The sequence below is a fragment of the Ursus americanus genome, chromosome 24, assembly GCF_024610735.1.
Source record: "Ursus americanus isolate L20-20 chromosome 24, mUrsAme1.1.p, whole genome shotgun sequence".
Classification (NCBI taxonomy): domain Eukaryota; kingdom Metazoa; phylum Chordata; class Mammalia; order Carnivora; family Ursidae; genus Ursus; species Ursus americanus.
In genome coordinates this window covers 6,647,848-6,672,869 of record NC_142150.1, presented here as the reverse complement: position 1 = coordinate 6,672,869, position 25,022 = coordinate 6,647,848, and the positions used below count along the sequence as shown (strand labels likewise).

Here is a 25,022-nt window from a genome sequence, read left to right as displayed (position 1 = left end):
TAATTTAGTGTTACTTTACTGATTTATTTGTTCACAATGAAATAACTCATTGAATAGCCCTAATAAATGCTTTGCAGTAACCAGAGGGTCCCATTGATTGACTGAATGAGGACTTTATGGTCTTTAGCTTTTAATTTAAAATTAAGATGTCTAAGTTAAACCAATTCTGATTTCATTTCTGCAAAATAATATAATGGTTTCAAAAATTTTTTCTACTTTAGCACAGGCTTCATCTTATTATCTTATTGAATAAGTTTTCTTCCTTACCACATGTGTTTAGTGTGAATAATAAAAGCACTACACCCAGAAATATTGTGATAATTAAAAGATAATGAATGTAAAACACCCCAGTATCTGATATGTATTAGGTGCTAAATAAATTGTAACCATTATCGTTATTCTTACTCAATGAATGTTTGTTGTTGACCTACCATCTACAAAATGCTAATACCATGTAGTGTTTATATTTAGAGGGAAGTAATTAAAGACATATAAAGTAATTTGAAAATGCTTTAATAAGGGGCGCCTGGGTGGCTCAGTCGTTAAGCGTCTGCCTTCGTCTCAGGTCATGATCCCAGGGTCCTGGGATCGAGCCCCGCATCGGGCTCCCTGCTCAGTGGGAAGCCTGCTTCTCCCTCTCCCACTCCCCCTGCTTGTGTTCCCTCTCTCATTTTCTCTCTCTCTGTCAAATAAAATCTTTCAAAAAAAAAAGAAAGAAAGAAAATGCTTTAATAAGCTAAAAGCTATAAGAGAATTTTTAAAAGATATTATTTATCTATCAGAGAAAGAGAGAGAGAGAGCAAAAGCAGAGGGAGCAGTAGGCAGAGGGAGAAGCAGGCTCCTCACTGAACGAGAAGGCCGATGAGCGACTCTATCCCAGGACCCTGGGATCATGACCTGAGCCTAAGACATATGCTTAGCTGACTGAGCCATCCAGGAGTCCCTAAAAACTCTAAGAGAATTAACAAAGGCAGTGCTGTGGGGTTTTTAAGGAGGGAAAGAACATTTATAGTTGATGGAAATGAGAAATGCTTCTCAGATTCTAATCACAGGCACTAGAAAGTCACCTGAAGAATTATCTAGTCATCCTTATAATATTTGCCATTCACTATGCTTAAATGCCTATAGTGAAGGAAATTTACTGCATTTCAATGTAGTCCTATCCTGGATAACTCTGATGGCTGTAGAGTTTTTCTTGTATTCTGGTGAATGGGAACTGACTCCTAGTGTCTTCTATCCATCAGTTCCAGTTCTGTTTATAGACTTTCGTGTAATTAAGTCAAATCCTTCTTTGTGATGATGAATATTATGGCCTCAGATCCTGAGTTCCACATTTTTCAGCCATTTGTCACATATGGCTTTAGATTACCTTATTATCTGATTGTTCCCACTGTAAAACAGGGCTCAAGTGATTCAGTCTCTGAGAATGGCACCTGGATTTTGTAGAATGCAAAGTAGGCAAAGTGTTGCACGTGCAGAACTTACAAATAAAACCATCATACTAGTTCCTGCTACATCGTGTTGTGGCCATTCTGTACTTGTACATTTTGTATCTTACACCCAAGTAGAGGACCTTTAACTTTCTTGTTGTATTTGATCCATTACTTTTCACCCTCTTGGATTCTTTTTAAAATCTGAGTTTTGTTATCTGTCATTGAACCTCCTAGTTTGTGTCATGAACTGATTTGAAGCACATATATTCTGTAGCTTCTGCTAAGTTATTGAAGAAAATGTTTACTAAGAGAGGACCAAGGACCAGCCCTTGTGTCACGTCACTAGAGACATGAGATTTCCTTTCAGTGATTGCTAAATCTTTAGGTACTGTATTTTACTTGGGACTCATCTACTTCATTGTGTTCTCAACTACTCCACATTTCTCCATTTTATCCTTATCACTTTCCTTTCTCAATTTAGGATGTACAGGCTTTATCTTGTCAAAAAGGAGATCAGGTCAATTTAAGAATTCTTGCCGGGGAAAAAAAAGAATTCTTGCTGGTTGGGGGCGCCTGGGTGGCTCAATCGGTTGGGCCTCTGACTCTTGGTCTCAGCTCAGGTCATGATCTCAAGGGTTGTGGGATGGAGCCCCACATCAGGCTCTGCACTCAGCAGGGAGTCTGTTTGAACATTCTCTCCCTCTGCCCCTTCCCCCACTCATATGCATGCACTCTCTTGTTCTGTCTTTCTAAAATAAATAAAATCTCAAGCATTCTTGCTGGTTAAAAAAAAAAAAGAATTCTTGCTGGTTGGTTTTCATATAAGTCTTGTAAGTGTAAGTTGTTTTATTAAATAAGATTCCTCAGTGAGAGCCTACCATTTCATTAGGTTGCCTTTTCTGTCACCACATTTATTTCATATAGTTGCACTTCTTCTTTCTTCTTATGGAATTCCTTGTAACTTTGGAGGCATTCAAATTCCTCTTGTTTTTTATGTTGTTTCTAACTAATGGTTAAGTGCTTACTTTGTGTCTTGCTCTGGCCTAAGCTTTTTCATTTGTGTTAACCTCACAAGTATCCTTATTTTTCAGATGAAATCACATCCATATCCTCTGTGAAGTTTTAACTAGTATTTCAGTGTTTCTAGTAATCCCTCACTTTCTCAGACTCAACAGTTGTCTAAATATTCACCAGATATTTACTGGTGTATCTTTCCTCCTCCCCGGATTGATTTTAAGTTCTCTCAAGGTAGGGACCATACCTTACAAGGCTAGTAGTGCATTGAATATTTTATAAACTTTAGTCCACTGTTTTAGCACATAGTAATTTATATGTATGTATATTTGATTATGAAATTAGAAATTTGTATGTATATTAAAAATTTGATTAAACATAGTCATAGAATCAAGGTGCAGGTACTCATTGAAAAAGGATGGCACTGTGAACTATAAACTAGATGATGCAACCAAAACAACATAAAAGATCCCAATGAATTCATTATTCATTGTGTGACCAGACTGGTAGGATTACAAACTGGCCCTGCATACTTTCTTTTGGGGTGGTCTGAAGGCCTTGGCCAACTTGGTTTCTTCCAGTCTTTTGTCTGAAGCAGGTCTCTCTGTCCATATCTTTTATTTTGGCACCAGTGCATCTCCTTGATTTTGAAAATATGTAAAACTAATTTTTTAACTATAGAAATAATACATGCACATAGTAAATGTAGCATGTAATAGAACTTATTTATTTGAAAGAGAGTGTGAGTGGGAGATGGCAGGGGGACAAGGGGCAGGGGGAGAGGGAGAAGCAGGCTCCCTGCTCAGTTTTAGGACTCTGAGTTCATGACCTGAGCTGAAGGCAGACACTTAACCAACTGAGCCACCCAGGCATCCCAGTCTTTCTTTTAAGCACAAAAGGACAGTCCTCTATCTGGATTTTGTATTTAAAGCTTATTTTAGAGCATAAGCACATAAAGATCTACTTCATTGTATTCCCTTATGTAGATGTCCCATAATATATTAATTTGATACTTGTTTTAAAAGTAGAGGGAAAAAAAATGATTTGCCTAGCCAGGCATTTACATTTCATGTAGGAAAGCGAAACACATACTTGATACTTAAATATGTCACAAGGACAATCTTAATCTATTCTTCCCTTTGAAAGGGCTTAGTGTACTCTGAAACACTCCATCATTGCCCAAATACATGATCAGAGTAAGTTTATTAACTAAGTAACTTTACTAAGTCAGTATCATCTAATTTGTAATTAAAATTGTTATTCTTGCAGGGGGGTGGTGCGTAGTACATGGTTGTACAGATTATGGAGCCTCAAAGTCAAGTTCAGCTGTTAAATTTTGGGTGCTTCTGAAAATAAAAAATTATTTTGATTTCTCAAATTTTCTAGCATGGGCTGCCAGACTTGATTTTTTAAAAATAATTCCTAACTGATGTCTTATGTCAAAGATTGAAAGCTATAAATTTTTTAAAGGCTTACTTTTGGGGAGATATTTTTGCGTAGCTTGATGTTTTGTTGTTAAAGGTATGGTGGAGCTAGTTCCTGCTTCAGATACCCTCAGGAAAATCCAAGTGGAATATGGTGTGACCGGATCCTTTAAAGATAAACCCCTTGCAGAGTGGTTGAGAAAATACAATCCTTCTGAAGAGGAATATGAAAAGGTGATTGGCAAGTCTTCTTATTCCAGATAACTTTGTCAAAAATGTATTACATAGGTCATAAATGCTTTCATCTTCCAGCCATGTAGTCTAAGTTGTGAAAACAGTGTCTTTCTCTAAGTTAAAAAAAAAATTTATATATATATATGTTTGTGTATAAACAGTGCATTTAATGGCAAGAATCTGAGTGAAACCAATGCCTAATAACCCCCAAAACATTCCAAGCATGCATTTAGAAGCCAGCAAAACAGAGGTATTTTCATGACCCAGAATGTTATATTTAACAAAGATCTTGGGAAAAGTTCTGGAAATGAGTAAGACTGCTGTATCGTATGGAGTTGAGAGGAAAATTATGGGCCAGACTCTCTGAGCTTGAACTTAGGTTCCAAGTCACCAAGTATTGAGCCTTGGTCAAAGTATTAACCTCTTTTATGCCTCAGTGACCTGGGATATAAAATAGTATACGTTATGGTATTATAGTACTTTTTTTTTTGTTGGTATTATAGTATGTATTATGGCTGTAAAAAATAATAGCACTATAAGGCTATTGTAAGATTTAGATGAATTTATATAGAAAGCCCTACACAGAGTTAAATTCTGTAGTTGATAGCTGTTATTATTAGAGGTGTCAATTTTTTGTTTCAGCATACTTTTGAATTCTGTAATAGGAAAGGGAAATCTCAGGGTGGCTCAGTCGGTAGTGTGTGACTTTTTTTTTTAAGATTTATTTATTTTAGAGAGAGTGCATGTGAGCGCACCAGTGGGGGGAGGGGCAGAGGGAGAAAGGGGAGAGAGAATCTTCAAGCAGACTCCCTGCTGCAGGAGCCAAATGCTGGGCTCAATCCCACCACCCATGAGAACATGACTTAAGCTAAAACCAAGAGTTAGACATTTAACCGACGGAGCCAGCTAGGTGCCCCATGCATGACCTTAGGGTTGTGAGTTCAAGCCCCATGTCGGTGGAGGGGGGAGTAGAGTTTACTTAAGGAAAAAAAAATGGGGGAAAAAGGGAAAGGGAAATCTCTTAGGACATAAGGCCTCTAATGATCCTAAATTGGCCTAAGAAAGACTTAAGAATACTTTTTTTTTTTCAAGAACACTTTCAAAGGCAATGTAAGGAGATCTCAGTTTTAATATCATTTGCCCACCTACTTTATGTCAAGTCATTAATGTATCACATTTACCAATACATACAAAGTCTATCTGTTGACCTAAGAAGATAGAGGAATTTTGCCCTTTGTTAGTCTTTTAAACTGTTTAAGATCACTCCCTTTTCTTACGTTTGGTGTGGGGAAAGCAGTGCAACAGAAGCCTATACTTGTATATAGTAATGTTGGCTCTTTTGTGGTTCTGAGAAAGTGGTTTGACACTAAATAATTGTCAGATAACATACGTTGAGTGCCTTTTATGCATTTAACTCTCAATGTCCTTTACTAAGAGAGAATATAACATACAGGAGTCATTTTGCTTGGGTTGAATCTTGGGTCTGCCACTTAAAAATTATGTGATCTTGGGCAAAGAACTTCTGTGTTTCAGTTTCCCTCATACATAAAATGACAGTCATAATCATGCCCATGTCATAGAGTGTGCATGTACATGCATGTGTGTAGGTGTGTAGAAAGAGTAGTGCCTGGTTTGTGGTAAGTGCTGTGTAAACATTTGCTCTTACCGTCATCAGTAATGATTTCTGGGGAGTTATGAAATAACCACATGGACATGTAGAGCCATATGACTGCTCAGTTCAGAAATGTAGCAGCTTGAGAATAAATTAAATGCACATGCTTTAGGTAAAAATACTCATTGTGTACATCTTGCTGCATCCTTCTGTATGATACGATGTTAGTAATTTAATCCCCAGGGCAGGCAAGACTGAAGTGAAAGAAGAGCTCCATCTTTGAAAAACTTGCAGGTGTGACACATAAGGAGTCAACAAAACACATTAATTATATTACTGTATGTTTAAAGATACAAGCTGACTTTCTTCATACATGCCCTCCCTATAAGCCAAAAAAGGGAAAAATATTCTTTTATTCAGATTAATCTTTGTCACAGTGTTAACACTACTTGTACGAAACAACAGAGCCTGTGAGAGCAGAGTTCCACAGAGTGATTCTTAAAAGATGTTCAAAGGCAGCACATATCCTAAGTAGGGACTGGCAGTATCTCTGCCTGTTAAAAGACAGTAGCTAGAGAGAAAGGGCAGTAACCACATTTAGAAGGGTGTTTTTGTTTTCGAAATAAGACAAGGCTGGCTTTTGTTACCATAACCTAGTCTATAAGCTGTTGAAAAATGAATTACGGTAGTGTTTTCAAAGGGTGATGAACTACTTTAATCTTTATAACCTGCCTCCTTTAAAAATATTTTTTTTCTAAAATAATTTTATATCTTTATTATAGGCTTCTGAAAATTTTATCTATTCTTGTGCTGGATGCTGTGTAGCCACCTATGTTCTAGGCATCTGTGATCGACACAATGATAATATAATGCTTCGAAGCACAGGGCACATGTTTCATATTGACTTTGGAAAGTTTTTGGGCCATGCACAAATGTTTGGCAGCTTCAAAAGGTACTAATTTAGTATTGTTATTGTTGTTGCTAAAGTAAAGAAGGGCACTTTTTTTTTTTTTAAACAAGTACCCCCGGGGGCGCCTGGGTGGCTCAATCAGTAGGGCATCCAACTCCTGATCTCAGGGTTGTGAGTTCAAGCCCCACTTTTGGTGTGGAGCCTACCTTAAAAAAACAAAAACAAGAAAAACAAGTACTCCAGGTAATCCTGAAGCAGGTTTCCACATTGTGGATCACTTTTCAAAAGGTATTAATAAAATTATCTATATCCATCCATCATGTGTATATATATCTGGAAGAGTTTCCATAATTTTACTTGAAGGAAAAAGAAATCGACTTCTTTTACCACACGATGGTTAAGGTTTTGATGGTTTTAATGTCAGCCTCTCTACAATCTATTCCTTCTCCACTTTTCCTGTCCACTTTTTTCTTCCTAAAAAAACTGAAGTTGTTGGTTTTTTTTCTCAGATTAATTCAAGAGGTCATTGATTTCAAGTTCAGTCATTTCAAGTAATGCTAAAGGTGTTTTCATTTTGATAGGATCAGAATTTTATTTAAGATTGATGTCTTTGTGTATTTTGAGGAACCTTTCTTTTGACACATTTAGCCATAACATTGATTTTAATTAGTGGACACAACTATTTTATTTTATTTTATTTTATTTTATTTTAAGATTTTATTTTTTTATTTGACAGAGAGCACAAGCAGTGGGGAGAGGAGGAGTGGCAGGGAGAGGGAGAAGCAGACTCTCTGCCAAGCAGGGACCCCAATGTAGGGCTCAATCCCAGGACCCCAGGATCATGACCTGAGCCAAAGGCAGACGCTTAACTGACACTGAGATACCCAGGTGCCCCTGGACACAACTTACTTTAAAAGAAAGGCACATTTTCACAAATTAATGTCCCCAAACTTGCCTCTTTTCTTGTTGTTTTTTGGCTTTTAGCTCCCATTGAGCCTGACTAGGGATTAAAAAAGACCCTAAGAGATGACTTTTTTTTTTTTTTTTTTAAAGATTTTATTTATTTGACACAGAAAGACAGCCAGCGAGAGAGGGAACACAAGCAGGGGGAGTGGGAGAGGAAGAAGCAGGCTCATAGCGGAGGAGCCCAATGTGGGGCTTGATCCCATAACGCCGGGATCACGCCCTAAGCCGAAGGCAGACGCTTAACGATTGAGCCACCCAGGCGCCCCCTAAGAGATGACTTGACCATGTAGTAGATAAGAATATGTGTGTGTGTGTGTGTGTGTAGTAACCTTTGTTGAAATGAATTAAGGTATATTTAACTAGTTAGAGGTACCTATTAGAAATGTTCCCATTTGTATAATGGCAATGAGTGCCAAATTTTTCTCTCTGTATATTTGTAACTACTGTTTGATCTCTATTTGAGTGTGAGGGTTTATAAATATCATCTTGGAAAAAATTATATATGTGTTCTATCTAAATAATGAGATTGATTATATGATGGCTTTCATGAAAATGCAAATTTAGAAGTTTTAATGCAGATTCAAACCTGCCTGATTCTAAATTTCCCAATTGGAAATTGCTATGGCTCAGATAGATTAGTTCAATAACCATGTGGTAACAAAAGCACTATTTGAATATCTTCTGTAAATAATACTTTTTGTTGTATACTTTCTTTTTAAATAGGGATCGGGCTCCTTTTGTGCTGACCTCTGATATGGCGTATGTCATTAATGGGGGTGAAAAGCCTACCATTCGTTTCCAGTTGTTTGTGGACCTCTGTTGTCAGGCCTACAACTTAATAAGAAAACAGACAAACCTCTTTCTTAACCTCCTTTCACTGGTAACTATTCTTTTACAAGACTTTAATTTACATTAATGCTCTGTGTTTCAATATCTAAAGAAGGGTATTTTGGAATAAAATTTACTGTAGTTTCAAATGTCAGAAATACTATCAAAATATTCAAAAATTGCTGCTATGTAAAATATGCCAGACACCATTTATATAAAATACAAAACCGAAGTCACATCTGCCCTGGGGGTGAGGAGTAAAAGTAACTGCAAGGGACCCCAAGAGAGTCATCTGGGATGCTGGAACATATTTTGTATCTTAATTTGGGTGTGTTCAGATTTCTATACTTTTCTGGATGTGTCTTAAGTTAAAAGTAAACCTCCGCTATGATTATTTTGACTGAACTTGATAAAACAGAGGACTAGATAAAAGGTCTGGATTTCACAGGTTTTATTCCATAAACTGGCTTTGTGACTTCCAACAATTGACTTACTTGACCTCAATTTTTCTCATTTATAACTGAATCACTTAGGTCCCTATAAGACTAATATAAACTCCTCAAAACTATGATTGTTTGTTGTAGTTCTAATTACTTGGCCAGCTTTTAAGGGTTGGGGCCGGGGGGACACAGACTTTTAAAAAGTTTAACTCACAAACTCTTTTTCCCTTTCTATAGATGATTCCTTCAGGGTTACCAGAACTTACAAGTATTCAAGACTTGAAGTATGTTAGAGATGCACTTCAACCGCAAACTACAGATGCAGAAGCTACAATTTTCTTTACTAGGTAAGGCATATTTAAATAAATTAGAGAAGGCACAGAGCTTTGATTGGTTTTCCTTAGTTTAAACAAATGCTGTATATCAAAAATCTGATTTTTAGGAAATAATTGTGATTCACAGTATTGGCAAGTAGGCTTATCAAAAGTATATTTTATGTCAGAAGTTTATTTACTGAGTAAATGTAAAGGATTTGCAATAAAACTTTAAATTTATTTTAAAATGACTCAAGTTTTATTTAGTATATGACTTGAATTATAAACATCCTATTTATGAACTTTCTGGAAAGCATATTTCCTGTAGTGCCAAGTACAAAGTTTTTGTTCTTTTTTTTTCTAAAATAATATCTGTACTAATCTGTTTTTCAAGATTTTGCCTAAACAATTTTCATGGATACCATAAATACTTAAAACTGCAAACTCTGGGACACTGCTCTAGTAAATTTTTACTCTATGATGTAGTATTAAAACACATATACTGATTATTGGCATTTGAACTTGTCATTTTTGCTTTAAAGGCAGATCTTCCTGGCAAATGTGTTCTAAAAGTCTGGTGACCAGGTTGGCCACTATCTAGTGGTACCACCTCATTATTATGCCACAGCAGGGAGGGACCTATGAGCTCATGTTCTTTTTTCTTTTTTCTCTTGCTTTCTTCCTCTCAGTGGAAAAGATAGAAAACTGGACTGGACTTCCCTAGTCTCAAGAGTCTGGGCTGAATTGAATTGAAGGAAGCTGGCTTTTGTATAGCCTTCCAAACTAATCCTGATAATTTAGGTATTGATGGGTTTTGTTCTGTTTTTCAAAAGAGATTCATTGGTGCCTGTGGGCAAAACTATAAAGCAGGCATGTATTAGTTCGCTTGAGTGGCCATAACAAAATACCATAGACAACATGGCTTAAACGATAAACACTTACTTTCTCTTACTTCTAAAGGCTGGGAAGTCCAAGATCAAGGTGCCAGCTCATTCACTTCCTGGTGAGGGCTCTAGCTTACAGACAACTGCCTTCTCGTTGTTTCCTCACAGAAAGGAAGGAGATAAAGAGCAAGAAAGCATAAACTTTCTTGTCTCTTCTTATAAGAACACTAATCTTATTGGATCAGAACTTTATCCTTAAGACCTCATCAAATCTTAATTACTGACTCCATAAAGGCCCTATGGGGTTGGGTCTCAACATAGGAATTTTGGAGGATACAAATATTCGGTCCATAGCAAAGCGGGAACCTTTGTGTGAGGTTCTAGACTATTCTTTTTGAATCTTTTTCCTCTTTCTGGATTTCTTTATCCTGCTTCTGAGACTTCTTGTTTCTTTTGCATGCCTAAAATGTTTTATCCAAGCCTGCTTTCCAGATATATCCCCGTCAAACTCCCTATCCTGTCAAAACTTCTTTCTCCAACTGAGGGAAATTATGATTGTCTGAAGGAATCTGATACCAGATTCTACAACTGTTTGATAGAAAGATTTTATTAAATTTGGATTACTTTCGATGCTTCCTTCTATACCTGTTTAGTTGTCAACTTCCCTGTTTATTAAAAGGGAATTAAATAATGATCATCTTTTTTGGCATTATACCAGTCATCTTCTATCCCTCATAGTTTTTTAGTTAGTGTTAGATCCCACAGAGCTCAAGAAATACAGCATCATTCCTTGGGAGGCAGTGGGATGGGATGGAATAGAGATTTTCTTGTACTAAAATGTTTTGTTGGGATGCAATATCTTTTAATGGGTTTTTGGCTTAAAGAACAAAGGAAATCCTTGGCAAAGTGAGAATCTGCTTAATATTTTAAAAGGAATGACAATGGGGGTGCCGACTGGCTCAGGCAGTAGAGCATGTGACTCTTGGTCTCAGGATCATGAGTTCAAGCTCCATGTTGGGCCTAGAGCTCACTTTGGGGGGGTTGGAGAGAGAATCTTAAGGAGCCCAACAGAGGGCTCGATCTCACAACCCTGCGATCATAACCTGAGCAGAAATCAAGAGTTGGATGATTAACTGACTGAGCCACCCAGGCGCCCCAAGGTTCTAGAGCTTACTTTAATAAAAGAACATTTGTATCTCTTGATTGATAGATAGGTAGATTAAAAAAAAAAAAGAATTTGAGGGGCTCCTGGCTGGATGGATTGTGTGACTCTTGATCTCAGGGTTATAAGTTTGAGCCCCACATTGGGTGCAGAGATTAAAAATAAAATCTTAAAAAAATTTTTTAAAAAGGAATGAAAATGTTTTTTCATCCTTTATTATTTTCAAAGAACTGAACATGTTTTCTTGTGAACATTTACTATTAACATATTTTCCAATTATTTTGTAGGCTTATTGAATCAAGTTTGGGAAGCATTGCCACAAAGTTTAACTTCTTCATTCACAATCTTGCTCAGTTGCGTTTTTCTGGTCTTCCTTCCAATGATGAGCCCATCCTTTCATTTTCACCCAAAACATACTCGTTTAGACAAGATGGTCGAATCAAGGAAGTCTCTGTTTTCACTTATCATAAGAAATACAACCCAGATAAACATTACGTAAGTTTGGTTTGGTATTTGTAGAGACTCATGCGTGCGTTGTTGTTCTTTTCATACTGTTTTCTCCCATGGACGGCCCAAAAATAAATAAATATTTGAGGAATCCCTAATTGTTTTTTGGTATTTATTTCTTGGTAAATTTGCTCCCAAACCATGGGGGACAAATGATATTCTTCCTTCTGGAGACAAGATTTAAAAGGTGGTGCTCTTTTGCTTTTTTTCCTCTCTTCAATTTGTTCTTAATTTAAGGTAAAGCTTGCTCATTGTAACAAACTGAACCTATGTAAAAGCACATAAAGTCTTCAGTTCTCATTCTACTTTCTAGGGATGAAATATTATTAAACATACACACATATAAAATTCATCCTTAAACAAAATCAAGATCTTTAGTATGCTTCCCACCTCCCCATGGATAGCATTATCAACTGTTTTATTGCTGTTTTTCACCCTTGTGCTAATATTTTTATTGGGAAATACTTTACAGCATTGTCTTTAAGTTTTTGACAAACTGGTATCTTAGAAAGCAACTTTATTATTTTAATTTTCACCTATTTTATTGTTAGTAAATTTTTGTAAGTTTATTTAGCATTTTATCCTAACACCATTTTATTGAATATTCCATTTTTTTCCCCAATTGTTTATAATATAGATATTATAATGTTAGCATATTTTAAATGTATATCCCTGAATTTATATCTGGTCTTCTGTAGATAAATATTACTTTTTTCTACGCCAGTATTTTACTCTGCAAAGTACTGTGACTTTATAATACTTTAAATATCCAGTAAGACAAGTTTTCCCTCATCCTCCTGCCACCATAAATTTTGCCTTTCTCATTTACTCTCTTAAATGAACTTATTAATGTGTTCATCGGAAATGTACTAAATTTATAAATTTCAGGAAGTACATTTATTATATTTAATCCTGGAAATAAATGACTTTCACTTTCCAGTTCTTGTTTATATATCTTACAGTGGTTAATATCACTCTTTGATATAGTTAGACGTCTATAAATACAATGACTTTTATGTTTGCTGTTTCCTCTTGGTGACATATGTATTACTAGCACTGCGACTATATAGAATGGTCAAGTCGTAAACTTTCTGTCAGGAGAGGCTTTTTGTTTTGTTTTCTTAATCTAATGTGTTTGGGGTGTGGTTTCTTTTCAGATTTATGTAGTCCGAATTTTGAGGGAAGGACAGCTAGAGCCATCATTTGTGTTCCGGACTTTTGATGAATTTCAGGAACTTCACAATAAGCTCAGTATTATTTTTCCACTTTGGAAGTTACCAGGGTATGTTCCCATTTTTGTACATTAATCCTTTTTTTAATAGGAAACAATTACCAAGTGTCGGTCAAAAGCTTTCTGTAAACATTTAGTAAGATACAGTGGACCATGTGTGACTGACTTTCTTTTGTATCACAAGGGCCTGATAAAAGTACTATACATAGACAAGGAACTATAAGGTTTTCTTGAATGAATAAACAGTGAATAAATGATCAAGATCCTAAACTTAAAATTGGGGATTTTCTAGCTTTCTAATTACAGTTGAAGCTTTTTTTTTTTTTAAATCATATTTGATTAGGTAAATCGTTACTTCAGCTACCTTTACAGTGAGGTCAAGGAACTTAGTTGAATCTTTTAATTTGTTGTCTCTACCATAGTCTGCAACATAAGATAATAATTTGGGATCTTGGTTTTCGAAAAGTCAGATTTTAAATCACTGCAGAAATAATTATGGCCATATTGAGCTCCTCTAAAAAATAATAAGCTGAGGCATTGAGACTGTTGGTCAAAATCTTAGTACTTAGTTTTGTATCTGTTACCCTTTCAAAACCCTCATTTTTAACGTAGCTAATGACTAATAGATTTCTTGTGTCATGTTGCTCATATTCTTCTCAGACTAGATTTCAGAAGTAAAGAGTCAGCAAAGTGGGTATCAGAGTTTATTTCCACATGCAGTCTCATTTTTCATTGCCAACAAAATATGCAGAGTTAAGATTATTCTTGATTTGGACCCTATGTCACTTGTGGACCCAATGTTGACAGGGTATGGGACTGATATCAACAGTAACTGTGGCTGATTGAGTAATGATTGTTTTGGAGGATAAGATATGCATAAAATATTTGCGAATGGATTAATCTTTAGAAAAAATAGTAGAAAATAAGTAATAAATAGCAAAATAGTGTCTCTTTTGTGCCAAGGTTTATAAAAGGCTAACAGGTACTTGAACTATTTTATCTCCAGTACTTTGAAATTACAAAAATTTACTTTCTAGAAGATTAAGATTCCACTTTGTATTTAAGTATTTTTTTTAAATATATATATATTTCTAAATAAATATTGTGCTTAGTTCTGTAAATACCTCCAAGTGAAATAGTTTAAATCCCACCTGTGTTTTCTTTTGTAGCTTTCCTAATAGGATGGTTCTAGGAAGAACACACATAAAAGATGTAGCAGCCAAAAGGAAAATTGAGTTGAACAGTTACTTACAGAGTTTGATGAGTGCTTCAACGGATGTAGCAGAGGTGACTGTCCTAATTGAAAAAGAACATACTATTTTTTGTGCTGCATGACATTTAAATTAATAATTTTTTTTCCTCTTCTTTCTTAGTGTGATCTTGTTTGTACTTTTTTCCACCCGTTACTTCGTGATGAAAAAGCTGAAGGAATAGCTAGGTCTGCTGGTAAGATTATTTTTTCTCTTTATTGATAATTCATGGCTTCCCTATGACTTGCAAGTTATAATTTCTCAGTGAATGTAGTGAGAATGAGAGGAGGGTATTCCTTCTAAGCCTGTCAGTTTCTGGATAAACATAACTTTCCTAACAGAATGTGATTATTAAAGAAGTATAAAGCAGTGGCCTACTAGGTTATTTACCTTTTCCTTTCCCCACATATGATGATCCCGGAATTAAAGCAGAAATTTTTTTGTCATAGTTTGTACTACTGTAAGCAAGAAAAAATAAAGATGAATGTATTTATATTTTCAGATGCAGGTCCCTTCAGTCCTACTCCAGGCCAAATTGGAGGAGCAGTGAAATTATCTATCTCTTACCGAAATGGTACTCTTTTCATCATGGTGATGCACATCAAAGACCTTGTGAGTGATTATAAATAATGATGATTGTGGAGGAAAACCTATACCTTGGTAGGAAGTGTTACTATTAAAGAAAAACTTTTCTTTATAGGTTACTGAGGATGGAGCAGACCCAAATCCATATGTCAAAACATACCTACTCCCAGATACCCACAAAACATCCAAACGTAAAACCAAAATTTCACGAAAAACTAGGAATCCAACATTCAATGAGATGGTAAGTTAAAATCATCTAAAAATGTCCTAGATTTGTTCTTTTGAGATTTTAAGTTTTAAACACTTTAAATTTAAAAGTTTTAGGTACCAGTTGCAGAGGTATTTATGTACTAGTAAAGCCAATCAATAGCAGTGTAGTGATATTTATCAAAATGTTGCAGAATTGAACCTGCCATCATTGACCCTTATGTTTTAAAAAGGTCTTAGTGATTATCTTCAACCACCTTTCCAGTGTTTGAACCTCCTCTACAACATTTTCAAAAAGTGGTTGTCCAGTCTGTGCTGAAATACTTCCAGTCCATCCACTTTGTTTTGGGCAGTTCCAGCTCATCGATTTTTTTTTTTTTTCAATACTGGGCTGAAATCTTCATTGCCTGTAGTTTGCACCTGTGGGTCTCACTTGGCCCACTTGGAACTACACAGAACTAACTGCGTTTATCCTTTTAAAACATCTTCACTACCTTTACCTTTGATAGGATGTAGTTTCAAAATCCTCCTCCTCCTCCTAATTCATTTTAATCTGTCAGCAACCCACTTCAGACAGAGTGCTCTAAACTAAAAGCAGTAAGCAAAGCATCGGCCGAACAGGATGGAGCAGAACTGTGACTCTGCTAAGCTACTCACGGTCAACATAGAAACTTACTCAACTATTAAAACCTGCTCTTAGTCAACTACTTTTTTAGGATAAACACCACATTATTTATGTACATTAACATTACATCCACACAAAAATGTGTGGGTAGAGATTTGGAAGGAAATAAATGTGGATTTTCATCAGTTTGTTAAAACCACAGAATAGCTTTTAGCTCTTGAAAAGCATATACAATGTTTGGTGAAGACAGATTGGTGTTATTCTCAAAAAGTAGTATTGGCTTTTTCCCTCGTTAGTAGTGTTGTACTTTCAAGAAATGAAATGTGGTCAGTTTTCAGTTTTTATTAGTTAAACAGTGAGAAGGACTAGATTACAGAGATGTTTCTCATAAGTTATGATGAGGCGTTGTTGAAAAAAATTCCAAGTGTTGAATGTGGTGGTCAGAGCTTTTTAGCATTCCAGATTTGCTGTAAACTGTATCGGTAGTTGGTGAATTTGCATTGAAGTATGGATAATCAGAAATTATTTCATGGTATATAAAATCTAACAGAAAAAAAAAGACATCAAAAAGAAATTCTAATCCCTCATTTTTTTGTAAAATAGTTACATTATCCCCACTTGCTTCCTTCCAGTCTCTTTCCCAGGTATCGGATCATCTCAAGGCATGCCGCCTTGTAATTGCTTTTCCCTTCCCCATACCTCCATCTCCAAAAATCCATGTTTTCAGTTGTTACCCGTAATAATTTTCTACTCTGTGCATTTCTATATCAGACACGGAGGAATGATAATAAAATCCAAGACTCCTAAAATAGAAAATGTGCATCTAAAGTATGAGGCAAATTCTACTAGATGTGTCATGATCAATGTCATTAACTGTTGTCTCTTTAACTACTAATCTCACTTCTGTTTTTACTTAAAATAATCCAAGAAACCAACCAAACAAAAAATTTATAACTTACTGTTTTCTTTTTGCCTTTGCTGTAGCTTGTGTACAGTGGATACAGCAAAGAAACCCTAAGACAGAGAGAACTTCAACTCAGTGTTCTCAGTGCAGAGTCTCTGCGGGAGAATTTTTTCCTGGGTGGAGTGACCCTGCCTTTGAAAGATTTCAACTTGAGCAAAGAGACGGTTAAGTGGTATCAGCTGACTGCAGCAACCTATTTGTAAGCTAGTGAATTTCTGAGTTTTAGAAGCAAGAACAGTTATAAACACGTATACACACACAATTGGGAATTTTGCATAATATTTTTATACTTGGACAGAAATTATAAAGTAAATGTACTTACTGCATTTCAATGCATCTGTTGGACCAACAGTCACATAATTAACTTTTATGAACTTGTTGAAGCTGTTGCTGTTTTAAAGTCATAATACAGAATGCTATAAACCCTAAACTTAATATATAATAAGTCCTGAGAAAGACTCTGAGTGGGTGAAGGATTTAATCCTTCCTTGAGTAATTCAGAGTAATAGCTTTAGTTTGGTCAGATAGTACGATGTCAGTTCAGCCCTCTGTTTTGCATTGTTTCTTATTACACAGACTCAGCATGTTTTCCTGTTTTGCACCTTTTACAACCTTTACCACTGCGTGTGTTCACAAACACCAAAGGAAAGGAAAGGTGCAGGATGTTACCAGAAAATGCAGCTGCTATTCACAGGGCCGAAAGCAAAGCACAAATAATAGTGATGTTCAGAACTACTACGTAGTTTATAGAAGTAGTGGAATATAATACTGCTTTTTATCACCCATGTCTTTAAAATCTTTTCAGAATAAGTGCCAATCACTGAAGTTGTAAATAATGGTGCCTTAACTTCATCCGCTTCCCTGGCACTTCATTCTGATTTTCTCCTGACTTGATAAATAATTAGTTTAAGTAGTTCTCACTCACTTTCAACTTACTAAAGAATTATGTACATTTACTAATGTTTTTCCCACAGAAAGATGATTTTTTTCTACTTCTCATGTGACTTAAACAGACATTTATGTTTTTGTTGCCCTGTAACTGAATGAGATTCATTGATGTAACTGTATGCTAAATGCCATCATTCCATTATAATCCTACATTTACTCCCAGGAGTGTGACTTCAACTTCGGTAATCCACCTCCATGTATCTGTACTCCACTTGCTCATTAAGCAAGTGAAAATTGTTCACTTACATACCCATTCCTGTTTAGTAAAACTCCATGAATAGGGCGGACTCTTCACAGGAGGCCCAGGACAAGAATTCTAGGGTCCAGACTGAATTTTAATGTAGACTTTTATATCACATTTTGTCTTGTAAGCTGTCTTATATTTGTAAACATTATACATTCACATGAATTATTTTCCTTAATACAGTGGGATTCAGAATCGTAAGGGACATAATTGAAATTATTCTACAGTAACCATTAAGGATAAAATTCATTTTTATTATTCATTCAGCTGCACACATAATTTTGTGTTTCGTTTGAATAAATATGTTGATATATTAATTCTCATGGCTAGAATGGAATTTCAGACACTTTTTAAATGGTAATAGGGATTGTAGTAATCTAGTTGCTGTGAGATAACTGACAAAATATGCAATGAAGAATACCAACAGAGAAAGGACAATCTCCTATTCAGTTGCCCGTAATTGTTATGAACTGTGCAGATGTTTAAAGTAAATGGTAAAACCGAGAGAGCAGAAATAGAACAGCTGAGGATGTATCAGTGAGATAAGGTTACAAAATAAAAACACTTGAAATTTTTGGTGCCTAACACTAATGGTCCATTTGTAGGAAACCCCGTTAGGATGATATATGAATGTCTTTTTTCTTTTTTTTTTTTTTTTTAGTGTTAAAATATGTTGTCTATTTAATAACTTAATTAAAATGCAAATCAAAGCACCACCGTTAATTTACCTTTTCCACGTCCAGTTAACATTTCCTTAAAGAGTGTAAGTACTTTTGCAGATATAAAGAAGTGTTAGATATTTTCACTTAAGCTTTTAGGACCTAATTCCATTCCATGAATTGTCACTTAGCCACTGTAAAACAACAACAACAAACAAACAAAACCCAAGTCTGTCTTGGTAAAAGGTCATTGTTAATGGGACGCAGTATGTACTGCCTGTTTGCAGTCTGTTACAGCGGTGTCTTTTAGCACAAATAATAGAGCTAGAAAATGTGATGTCACTTTTCAATTACAAGAAATCTGGATTTCTTACCTAAAAATGTATATTATGATTAATACTGTACAGTTAACCAGAGTTCAGGACAAGTGGTAATGTTTTTCTTAATTTAACTCATTTTGTGCCTTCTTTGGTCATTAAAAAAAATACACATATTTTACATATATTTTAATATAAGTTATTTCTTTGTAAAACGCTAATCTTCAGCCCTTACCAAAAAAAAAAAAAAAAGGGACAGAGGCGCCTCTTTGCACTACTACTTTAAGTAGATTTTAAATCAGTTTTTTTTAAACATTTTTTTAAAGCTTGCATTAAAGTAAATCTGAAGCAAAAGTTGAAACAAACTGGCCAAGACACTAATTTTTATGTATAATCACAATGTTTTATACCTGTCTTTACCGAGTAAAAATAATTATCTACATGTAAGTCCTGCACCAGAATCCTTTCCTCTTGCAGTGTTTTGGGATTCGAAAATAATGGTCTACTCCAAGAACCTGTCATTTTCTCTACTGAGGAGCCCAATGTAGAACTTGCACTGACATTTTCGTTACTGCCTTTATAAAAATCTGTAGGTAGCTGACTGTAAGGCATGTATGATCTTTGATAAAGTATTCTTTTATCTTTTCAAATTAAAGTTGTATAAAAGTTCCAATATCTTGCCTTAAATTGGTTGACTGTTCTTTCTAGGATTCAAGTATTGTGGCATTTTAAAAAAATATACTCAATTTTGATACTTAGATTTCAGATCAGAAAGGACTAAAAGCCCCACTACCATAATCCATGGATTTACTTATATGCTGTTTGATTAGCAGTGCAAATATGAATGAATATGGCAAGTAGTCTCATCCATAAGAACCAAATACTTTAATTATATTAAGGTAGTAAAGATGTATAATATTTTTATTAATACCTTGAATATATTCAGTGCATTGAATGTGACTTCATAACTGTACTACGATTGTATTAAACTATTTCTGGAATAAAGGAACTGTGCTATCATTTCTTTTCTCATCAACATATTAACATTTTTGGTTCTAAACTTTGATATGAGCTCAGGGAGCCTGGCTGGCTCAGTTGGTAGAGCATGCAACTCTTGGTCTTGGGGTTGTTAAGTTCAAGCCCTTCTTTGGGTATAGAGTTTACTTAAAATATTTAAAAAATAAACTTTGATATGAACTCACTGTTGTGTTCTTTGTATCTCACCCAGGAGTTTCGTAGGTTCAAAAATCCTGAATTTCCAACCTGACCTGTGAGTTGCCCCTAAAAATGACAAATTTGACTTCTGCCTATGGTTCTTTAAAACCAAACCATGGTTCTGGATTGCTACTTTGCCCCATCACCATTTCATATAATTGGAATGATGAAATATGCAATATTTACAGACTTCTGTAAGTATGGTTACCTTTGGTGGTTTACTTAAATATTACATAGTACAGTAAGAACATGTTCTGTACCTATCTACAGAACAGAGAAATGTAGATTCGTCCTTTTTTTTCCCCTAAGATTTTATTTATTTGTCAGAGAATGAGAGAGAGCAAGAGTACAAGCAGGGGGAGCAGCAGATAGAGGGAGAAGCAGGCTCTCCGCTGAGCAGGGAGCCTGACGCAGGACTCGATCCCAGAATCCTGGGATCGTGATCTAAGCTAAAGGCAGATGCTTAACCAACTGAGCCACCCAGGCATCCTGAAAGGTAGATTCTTCCAATATCTTACCTCCATCATTCCAGAATGATACCAGTGTGAGGCTATGGTTCTCTGACCCTAGAGAGAACATGTAAAAGGGCCCAAGACCATGAAAGAGTAATAACTTAAACAGAGCTAGTTTCTTGGGGGCTTATCACCCCCATCAGAAACTGGGTTTCTGTAAAAAAAAAAAAAAAAAAAAAAAAGTAAAAAAACCAACCTTTTATTTCACCTTTTTTTTTTTTTTAAATACTTTAGACAACAGTGTAATGAATTCCATGAATGATTCCATCACATACTTTCAATAGTTATTACCCTAGGGCTAATCTTGTTTTATCCATATTAGCTAGGATGGGCCTAGGTATAAAAATCTTGTTTTATTTTTTTAGGATTCGCTATTCTTAAATTTTTCTTCAGTTCTGAATATTTTATTTTGACTTCCTTTCCAGTTAACTACTTCTTTCTTCAACTGTTTAACTCATCCATTTAGTTTTTAATTTTGGTTGTTGTATTTATTTTTTTAAAGATTTTATTTATTCGACAGAGATAGAGACAGCCAGCGAGAGAGGGAACACAAGCAGGGGGAGTGGGAGAGGAAGAAGCAGGCTCCCAGTGGAGGAGCCCGATGTGGGGCTCGATCCCAGAATGCTGGGATCACGCCCTGAGCCGAAGGCAGACGCTTAACCGCTGTGCCACCCAGGCACCCCTGGTTGTTGTATTTTATTTTCTAGAGCAACTATTTGGTTATTTTTGTTTGCATCATGATCCAGGAAAGACACAAGACTGCCACGATCAATGGGGAAAGAGGTTTTTCAACAAATGGTGCTGGGACAGTTAGCTAACTACATGCAAAAGAAGGAAGTGTAGGACTATGAACAGCATATACAAAGATTCAGAATACATCAGAGACCTAAATTAGCTAAAATTATCAAACTCTTAGAAGAAAACATAGGTGTACATCTTTGTAACCTTGGATTAGACCAGAGTTTTGTAAGGATGACACAAGAAGCCCAACCAACAAAAGAAAAATAGATAAATGGGCTCATCAAAATTAAAAACTTCTGTGCATCAAAGGACACTAGAAGGTAAAAAGACAGTTCTCAAATGAGAAAGAATACTTGCAAATCATGTATCTGATAAGGCTCTTGTATCCAGAGTATTTAAAGAACTCTAAAACTCAACAACAGAAAGCTACCCTAATTTAAAAATGGGCAAAGAACTTCAGACATTTCCCCAAAATGGCCAACAATCACATGAAAAAATGCTCAACTTTATTAGTCAATGGGGAAATACAAATCAAAAATACTGTGAGGGACACCTGGGTGGCTCAGTTGGTTAAGCATCTGCCTTTGGCTCAGGTCATGATCCCAGGGCCCTGGGACCGAGTCCCATATCAGGCTCTGCTCAGCTTGGAGCCTGCTTCTCTCTCTGCCCCTCCCCCTGCTCGTGTGCATGCTCGTTCTCTCTCTCTGACAAATAAAATCTTAAAAAAAAAAAGAAAAACTACATGAGATACCAATTCATACCCACTAGGATAGCTAGAATTAAAAAAAATTGTGGAGAAACTGGAGCCCTCATTTCTGGTGGGAAAGAAGTGGTGCAGCTGATCTACACAACATTTGGCAGTTGTCAGAAAAGTTAAACAGTTACCCTATGACGTGGCAATTCATAATGTAATTGTATATAATTTCCAAGAGAATTGAAAACATGTACTCAAATACTTGTACACGAATGTTCATAGCATTATTAATGATGGCCAAATAGTAAAAGTAGGCTAAATGTCCATCAGCTGATGAATGGGTAAGTAAACTGTGGTATATCCTTGCGGTGGAATACTATTTGGCCATAAAAAGTAATGAAGCACCGGGGCACCTGGTTGGCTCAGTCACTGGAGCATGTGACTCTGGATCTCAGGGTCCTGAGTCCAAGCCCCACATTGGACATGGAGCCTACTTTAAAAAAAAAAAAGGAAAAGTAATGGAGCACTGACAGATGCTACAACATGGGTGAACCTTAAAAACATTGATAATGAAGAAACCACATACAAAAGGCCACATACTGTATGATTCCATTTATATGAAATGTCCAGAACAGGCAAATCCATAGACACAAAGCGGATTAGTGGTTGCCAGGGCCTGTTGGGGGAGGAGAGACTGGAGAGTTAATTGCTTAAAGAGTACAAGTCTTCTTTCAGGGTGATGAAAATTCCTGGAATTAGTGGTGATTGTACTGTGAAAATACTAAAAGGCACTGAATTGTACACTTTTAAATGGTTAAAATAGCAAATTGTATGGTATGTGAATTTTAACTCAAAAAAGATATCTAAAAGTTCAATCCTGGGGGGTCTGGGTTGCTCAGTTGGTTGAACTTCTGGCTCTTGATTTTGGCTCAGGGCCGTGGGATCGAGCCCTGTGTCGGGTCCCGGGCTCAGCAGCAAGGAGTCTGCTTGAGATTCTCTCTCCCTCTCCCTCTGCACCCCCCTTGCTGGAGCACATGCGCGCTCTCTCTCATAATAAAATCTTTTTTTAAAACAGTTCAATCCCTAAGGGTGCCTGGATGGCTCAGTTGGTTGTGTCTGACATCAGCTCAGGTCGTGATCCCTGGGTCCAAGCCCACCTTGGGCTCCAAACCATTTGATCACTGAATCTCTATTTTTATTAATTGTGTTAACAGTAACCTTTTTAGATAGAATTCCTGTCTTATAAAAAAATCAGGTTTTGATTCACAAAAGGTTCAAAATATGCCACACATAAAGGCAATACGACATGCCGTAAGAGAAGGTAAACACCATTTGATTAACATTCAGCACACACGTATTTTACCTTTGATATTACTAAATATACAAACAGCCAGATAAGGTGAATTAAAAACTAGGGGAACGGGACACCTGGGTTGGTTAAATGTCTGCCTTCGGCTCAGGTCATGATCCTAAGGTCCTGGGATCAAGTCCTGCCCGGGGCTCCTTGCTCAGCGGGGAGCCTGCTTCTGCTTTTGCCTGCCACTCCCCCTGCTTGTGCACTGTCTCTGATTAAAAAAACAACTAGTGGAAGGCTTAAACCTGACTAAAACAAAAAAAAAGCCACCTGAAATAATAGTTATAATTCCTATTCCATGAATATTTAAGTCAACATTCCTTATTAGAAATATTATATGGTCTTTTTACCAACTGATTCTAATGATTTTTTTTTTAAAACAGAGTGACAATCTCAAAAAACAATCTAGTGTTACTGTTGGTTATATCATAATCCCTCAGTCAATTCCACCGTAAGACATAACTGTGGGGGCACCTGGGTGGCTTGGTCGTTAAGCGTCTGCCTTCGGCTCAGGGCGTGATCCCAGAGTCCTGGGATGGAGCCCCACATCAGGCTCCTTCTCTGAGAGCCTGCTTCTTCCTCTCCCACTCCCCTGCTTGTGTTCCGTCTCTCACTGGCTGTCTCTCTCTCTGTCAAATAAAATCTAAAACAAACAAACAAACATAACTGTGATGACAAGTCAGGGGGCTCAAAGCAAATCATTCCAGCAATGCCTGACCCAAATTACATACAGATGTATTGTGATCTGGTCTAGTTTGCCAATCTTATTCTTCTATCTTCTGCCTCCTGAAAAAAGTTAGTAGTCTAGACATCTTCAAATGGGGAAAAAATTAGTCAGTGTCATTCAAATAATTATTGAGTGCCTAACTTCCTGCCTGCCAGGCACTGTTTTGATTGCTGGAGGCAATGAAAAAGCAATGAACAGTCTATTCTCAGAGTTGGGTGTTGTGTTGTGTTGTGTTGGAGGCAGACAACCAAAAAAGCAGCTATAAAGGAAAATGTCAGAGATTTGTGCACTATGAAGATAGCAGGATGTTATGTTGGAAGGGAAGACGACTTTAGGTGGTCTTCCTCAGGGGAGGCTTCTTTTGAGATGACCTAAGGTCAGGATCTGAAAGGCAGACCTGAGAAAATCTTGGGGGAGAGCAGTTCAGGTAGTAGCAACTGAGAGTAAAGGAACACCCCTGTTACCTCAGAGGGTCAGAAAGGGGTCTAAGTGTGGCTGGCATATTTAGAACCAAGGGGTGTGGCAAGATCAAGGGTTTGGATTTTATTCTAAATGCGCTGAGAACACAGGAGGCAGGGATTTACTCAGAAGAGTAGATTATCCGATTTATGTTTTTATTTTATTTTTTAAAGATTATTTATTTGACAGAGACAGAGCGCCTGAGCACAAGCAGGGGGAGCTGCAGAGGGAAGAAACAGACTCCCTGCTGAGCAAGGATCCCCATGTGGGATCAGGACCTGAAGGGAAGGCAGACGCTTAACCAACTGAGCCACCCAGGCGAACCTCGATTTCTGTTTTTAAAAGATCACTCTGCTAGGGGTGCCTGGGTGGCTCAGTCGGTTAAGGGTCATCTACCTTTGGCTCAGGTAGGGGGGTCCTGGGATGGAGCCTTGCCCTGGGCTCCCTGCTCAGTGGAAAGCCTGCTTCTCCCTCTCCCTCAGCAACCCCTCCACCCGCTAGTGCTCGCTCTCTCTTCCTCTCTCAAATACATACATTAAAAAAAAAAATTTTTTTTTTTAAA

General features: G+C 36.6%; 1 protein-coding gene across 3 annotated transcripts in view; it reads left to right on the top strand.

Moving 5' to 3' along the window:
• The window catches only part of PIK3C2A (phosphatidylinositol-4-phosphate 3-kinase catalytic subunit type 2 alpha), a 102,882-nt gene extending 77,860 nt beyond the window's left edge, over positions 1-25,022 (top strand). For all 3 annotated transcript variants that reach the window (XM_045796594.2, XM_045796592.2, XM_045796591.2), the window contains 11 exons: positions 3,969-4,105; positions 6,500-6,669; positions 8,317-8,473; positions 9,099-9,208; positions 11,509-11,716; positions 12,886-13,010; positions 14,129-14,246; positions 14,333-14,405; positions 14,712-14,821; positions 14,910-15,035; positions 16,611-25,022. In XM_045796594.2, the coding sequence (XP_045652550.2) occupies positions 3,969-4,105; positions 6,500-6,669; positions 8,317-8,473; positions 9,099-9,208; positions 11,509-11,716; positions 12,886-13,010; positions 14,129-14,246; positions 14,333-14,405; positions 14,712-14,821; positions 14,910-15,035; positions 16,611-16,793 (1,517 nt within the window). In that variant the 3' untranslated portion in view covers positions 16,794-25,022. The remainder of the gene's footprint in view (positions 1-3,968; positions 4,106-6,499; positions 6,670-8,316; positions 8,474-9,098; positions 9,209-11,508; positions 11,717-12,885; positions 13,011-14,128; positions 14,247-14,332; positions 14,406-14,711; positions 14,822-14,909; positions 15,036-16,610) is intronic.